Source organism: Juglans microcarpa x Juglans regia, chromosome 2S, assembly GCF_004785595.1.
Source record: "Juglans microcarpa x Juglans regia isolate MS1-56 chromosome 2S, Jm3101_v1.0, whole genome shotgun sequence".
Classification (NCBI taxonomy): domain Eukaryota; kingdom Viridiplantae; phylum Streptophyta; class Magnoliopsida; order Fagales; family Juglandaceae; genus Juglans; species Juglans microcarpa x Juglans regia.
This window is the reverse complement of record NC_054597.1, coordinates 14,021,132-14,027,120: the sequence shown is the minus strand read 5'-3', so window position 1 is coordinate 14,027,120 and position 5,989 is coordinate 14,021,132. Positions and strand designations below refer to the sequence as shown.

Below are 5,989 nucleotides of genomic sequence, written 5' to 3'. Positions count from 1 at the left end.
CGCAGCTGCCAATGGCGGGAAGACACCCATTGAAATATGGAAAGGTACACATGCTACTGATTATGACTCTTTACACATTTTTAGATGTCCAGCTTACTATCATATTAAAGAAAGTAAGCTTGATCTTAGAGTTAAGAAAGCAAAATTCTTAGGCTTTAGTACTGGTGTAAAAGGGTATAGACTCTGGTGCATAAAATCAAAGAAGGTAATCGTCAGTAGAGATGTTACATTCAACGAGTCTGAGACGCTCAAATCACATGAGCATAAAGACTCACATGAAGGTAGTCATGATAGCAAAGCACCTTGTGAGTCGCAAAATGTGAAATTTATAACACCAAAAGAATCAGGAGTCGCTAATGGAGAGCATGGACAACTTGAGGTTGATAGTTCAGTCACGATATCTCCAAGGCAACCTGAATCAATTGCAACAAACAGGCCAAAAACAGAGACACGTTTACCGGCACGTTATGCAGACTTTGTAACATATGCACTTCTAGCTAAAGGAGATCAGATCTCAACCACTTACAAAGAAGCCATATAGTCTAGTGAACAGACTGAATGGAAACATGCAATGAGAGAGGAGATGCAATCTCTTAATAAGAATCAGACATGGGAGCTTGTGCCGCTTCCAAATGGAAAGAAGTCAATTGGTTGTAAGTGGATTTTCAATCAGAAAAATGATCAAGCTGCTAAAAGTGGGGTATGATTCAAAACTAGATTGGTAGTCAAGGGCTACGCTCAGACAGAGGGAATTGACTATAGTGAGGTATTCTCTCCTGCTGTTAAACATTCATCCATTCGGATATTGCTAGCTTTGGTTGCACAATATGATCTTGAGTTAGCCCAGCTTGACGTGAAGACAACTTTCTTACATGGTGATCTAAATGAGGAGATTTATATGTCTCAACCGGAAGGTTTTAAAGAAGCGTAAAGAAAAATTGGTTTGCAATCTAAAGAAATCTCTCTATGGTTTGAAGCAGTCACATCGGTAGTGGTACAAATGTTTCGACTGCTTCATGATTGACTTGAAATACACTCGTTGCCAATACGATCACTGTGTGTATTTTGAACAACTTGCAAATGGATCTTTCATATATTTGCTTTTATATGTAGATAACATGTTGATTGCATGTAAAAGCAAGGTGGAGATAGATCGATTGAAATCTCAACTGAGTCAAGAGTTTGAAATGAAAGATCTAGGAGAAGCACAAAGAATATTAGGGATGGAGATTAACAGAGATAGGGTGAAAAGCACAGTTCACCTCACTTAGAAGCAATATCTGGAGAGAGTACTACAACGTTTCAACATAAACTCAAAAACGAAACCGGTAAGTACTCCAATGGCCACATATTCAAACTCAGTGCATTGCAGTCTCCTAAAAGTGATAAAGATGGGGACTATATGAAAAATGTCCTGTATGCAAGTGTTGTAGGAAGCTTGATGTATGCCATGGTGTGTACACGACCTGATATCTCCCAGGTCGTCAGCTTAGTCAGCCGATATATGTATAATCCTGGAAAGAAACATTGACATGCGGCTAAATGGATTCTATATCACATTCTAGGGACCGTAGATCTTGGTTTGAAGTTCGAGAAGAGTGAAGATAGTCTAGTAACTGGATATGTTGACTCAGACTATGCTGGTGATCTTGACAAACGACAATCGACAACTGGATATGTGTTCAGTACGGCTGGAGGACCGGTTAGTTGGCGATCTATTTTGCAGTCTACAATTGCACTACCCTCAATAGAGGCTGAATACATGGCTATGACAAAAGCGAAGCCATTTGGTTACAGGGATTGGTATCAGATTTGGGTTTTAAGCAGCAAGATGTTACTGTTTACTGTGACAGTCAGAGTGCAATTCATCTGGCCAAGAATCAAGTGTATCATTCTCAAACAAAGCATATAGATGTTCGTTTTCACTTCATACGTGAGATATTAGATGAAGGGGACATTCTACTTCAGAAGATTGGCACTGAAGACAATCCAGCAGATATGTTGACGAAAGTTGTCACAGGGATCAAATTCCAACACTATTTGGAATTGATCAATATCTCACACTGCTAAGCACCTTTGGGTGCGTTGGTGCCTTAGAGCACATTTGATAGCGAAAATCTCTCATGGCAGATATAATGAGTATTTCAATAAGGGGGCGAAATCATTTGAAAGAAGCAACAATTTGCAGCAGCTTAATATGGCACACATGAGTGGAGGGGGTGATTGTTAAATATCAACCCAAGTGTGAACAGTAGCCCCTCAAAAGTCTTGAATAGTTGCTCTAAATATCAAGTTTGTCTCTAAATATCAAGCTTGTCTCCAAAATATCAAGTTTATCTCCTATAGCCCCTTTAATTGTCTGTTTGTCTCCTGAGGCTTCTCCTATAAAAGAAAATTATTTGTAAACGAAATAGTGTCTGTGGGAAATACATAGAAGAGGGCCATTTGTAGAGATAGAGATAATCTTGTTGGAGTTTGTATATTTTATACTTTGAAATCTACTGTTTCTGCTACAGTGGACGTAGGCAAATTGCCGAACCACTTACATATTGTCTCTATCTTGTGTTTGGGTATGATTTTGGATGGTTTTGGTACAATATAGAGTACATAACAATGGCGTTTGCACTATTTGCTGGGGTCAGATCTAGCCTGGAGTCCATCTACGAGTACTTATTTATTCTAGTAGCATGCATGTTCGTGCCAAAGTTATATATCATCCATTAATCTTGGTCCATTTTTGCACCTCTTTTTGTTTCCATCTGTTGTAGTTATATCGCCTTTTTGCCACAGAAATTTAAAGATGCTAATATTTAAAGATGTGATATCTCTAGTACTGCTGCACGTACGTACGTGTTCTCTTTGATGATGACTTCTTCTTTTTTCCTTTTTTTTTTTTTTTTTTTCCTACTAAGAGATAACTTCTCTGTGGGGTTAAAATCCACAATCGACCTCACCCTCTTCTTTGTTACTTCAAAAGGATCAGGACATACGGCCAGTTGAACTACAAATTAACCGTTCTTCAAAACCAAATTAATCATTGAGGGATGAACATGAATATATAATTACCATGCACGCTAAAAAAGAATTAAAAATAAGTATCCAAGATGAATTGAGCAATTGCGAGTTACATGTGAATGTAAAGGGTACGTAAGCAACCAAACAAGACCAACCACTTTTTCCTTTTCTGCGCGCAGTACTGATTGAATATCTCTATGGCATTCAAGGCATGTCCACAAACCAGATTTTCCTTGCGAGTATGGGACTTGATCTTTCCAATGAGATCCCATAATATTACAAAAAAGCCAGACTTGCAAATACCTCTATTTATCACATATATATTTCCTTGATATATATGCAACTATATATAGAACATGATCCTATGAAGAAAACATGTAGCTAGAAAGAATTACTTCAAAGTTTAAAATCCACGAAAAGAAGCTGCCAATACCGCTGAATAATGCACCCACTTTCCTCTAGCTAGGTCTGCAGCAGTATTATTGGAAAACTCTGAAGAATTAAGGTCAAAAATTCAATACCAATTGAACCCCAAATCATAAGTGTATTGGGCTGATAAAATCCTGACTTTCTTATTCGGGGACAAGTTATCAATGACTAAAGAGCAGTTTACGTAGACATCAACCGTTCTCAATGGAAACTTTCCGAGCACAATACTAACCGGTGCCTTGACCCTAACAAGCAAAGGTATCCTCCCCGTATGCCGGTTTTCCATAAGGGCTTCCTGCAGCCCTGAGCCAAATGGACTGGTCCCTTGCAAAGAAATGCTCATCTCTGTTACATTCTTTTCTGGTTGATAGAAAGCTGGAAGTTTCCCGGAACAAAGATCTGAGTCTGAGTAGGATATGAGAATGAGGCTATCTTTGCCATACACAAAGCCTATGTTTTCATTAGGGTTGTCAGCCTTTATGGTCACGGCAAATTCTGTGAAGAGGCTCATATCAGATTCTAAGTTGAAAGCCTGGACATTGAAGTTTTCAACCGCGTAGGATGGAACTTTTGGCTTGTACATGGTGTAGAGAAAGAAAGTAAGGGCAAAGAAGAGGATGGTGAAGAAGAAGAGGCAGAAATAGCAGCAACATATGCACCTAAAGCAACCACTTCCTCTTGAGGTTTTCGACTCGTACCTGGGAAGGTTACGCCGATAAGGAGGTGGCCGGAGGCTGCCTTGGTTGGCCGAGAGCATGACATATTTTGGTGGTGGATATCGAAGATCGTGGGATTCCATGATGGCAATGATGAATGGTGATTATGATGATGAGAATAACTGATCAATGCTTGAGAGATGAATTATTAGATCCTTAATTTGGTGGGCACAGGCCATAGGAGGATGAGAAGAAGAAAGAGATCAGGCCTTGCTTTCTTCTTCTGCAATGAAATCTAGAGGGATCGATGTTGTTGGTTGGAGAGCAAGAGGGAAATTGTTTTGTTTGGAGCGAATGATTTCCGTTGGTTGAGGCCATGTTGTTACATTTATGTGGACAGAAAATACTGGCCCTAGATGTTCTGTCTAACCGGGTTTTGAGGCGCCCAAAATATTGGTTTTCTAATTTTCTGCCATGTCTTGCTCTATTGTCTCATGTCTAATTTGACATTGCTGCTACCGGCTTCAATATTTCTAAATTTACGTAGAAACTTCCTTGTTCCTTCATTAACATGTTTATTTTTGCAAATCAATCTCAACTGTATTTTCATATATAGCTGGTTTTGTTTGCAAAAATCAAACGAATTCGATAATACTACTAATAACAAAGTTATATTTGCAAGCTGGTCTCTGCTGGGCACACTCTCCAGTCTCCACACCACTGACGTTGTATATAGGATTTGATTTATATAAAGACTTTTTTGGGAAGCATATATATTTAGGGTTACAACTTTACATATAATTTTTATGGAACTAGTGTAACAATACGAGCAAAATTCAAATCATATGATCTTAACTTATACTTGAAAATTGATAAAGATTACAATTGGTATTAATTATTAAAGTTTGTTCCGTTTGCCAATACCCCATCTAGTTGATGTAGGCACTTAACAAAGCAACCGAGAAGAAATTTAGAGTAGTTCTATTTGAAAGTCTTTACACCACACACTATGCATATGACATAATTTGATTTGTGATATTTAAATTTTTAAAATTGATCTTTCAAATCAAGTTATATGATACGTAGATGATATGTAGTGTAAAAATTTTAAAATAGAATTATTCATAAATTTATTTACAAATGTACAGTTGTTGTAGGCTTACGTACACTACGTCATTGATATTTTGGTCTTTTTACTAATATAATTGGTCCCAAAATAAGAGGTATGTTACACACTAATTAACTTGTAAATAGTTTAATTTAAGCAATCAATGGTAGGAAGTAAGAAAACTATCTTAATTGTAAAGGGGATAACCACTTTCTAAATAAAACGACATGGTGGTAATCAATGTTTTGAATTCCGTTTCAGTGACCACTACGATTGAAGTACTAAAACAAAATATTTTAATATCGGTATGTTTTAATGTACCATTTTGAGATAATCATTAAATAGATAAATTACTATATATATATATATATAAACAATTATATAGAGATAGAAGAATTATATTTTAAAATAACTTTATAGAATATATACAAGCATTCACAAAAGAAATAAACTTTTTCAAACCCTTCTCTCTCTAGAAAAAAACCTCTCCTTTCTCTTTAAACCCTCCCAGACTCAGAGTTAGCGAAAGGAGGAGCTTCGGCTCCTCCCCCCTCATCTCTTTTTCTTCAGCTCCATTCTCTTATTATCTGTGTAGTTTTTTTGGTTTAGTTTTTGTGTTTTTCAGGCCAAATAAGGGAGGATTGTCGTTCGGGTCTTTCCAGCTGTCGCTTTTCAACACGCACCCCACCAGGACGATGCCCAGCTGTCGATCTTCAAGACCACTGAATCTGACGTCCATTAGAGTGGAGCATAGCCCGCACGTGCGGGAGGAAGTTTCTGG

General features: G+C 37.6%; 1 protein-coding gene across 1 annotated transcript; it reads right to left on the bottom strand.

The window, feature by feature from the left end:
- Positions 1-3,014: 3,014 nt before the first annotated feature.
- Positions 3,015-4,454, bottom strand: LOC121252803 (NDR1/HIN1-like protein 6). The gene has a single exon (XM_041152621.1). The coding sequence runs from the start codon at positions 4,241-4,243 to the stop codon at positions 3,530-3,532; it is 714 nt and encodes a 237-aa protein (XP_041008555.1). The 5' UTR covers positions 4,244-4,454; the 3' UTR covers positions 3,015-3,529.
- Positions 4,455-5,989: the final 1,535 nt, after the last annotated feature.

What these genes read in the sequence shown, in the direction of transcription:
- LOC121252803 (XM_041152621.1), bottom strand. Translation starts at nt 4,243, where the DNA reads ATGGAATCCCACGATCTTCGATATCCACCACCAAAATATGTCATGCTC.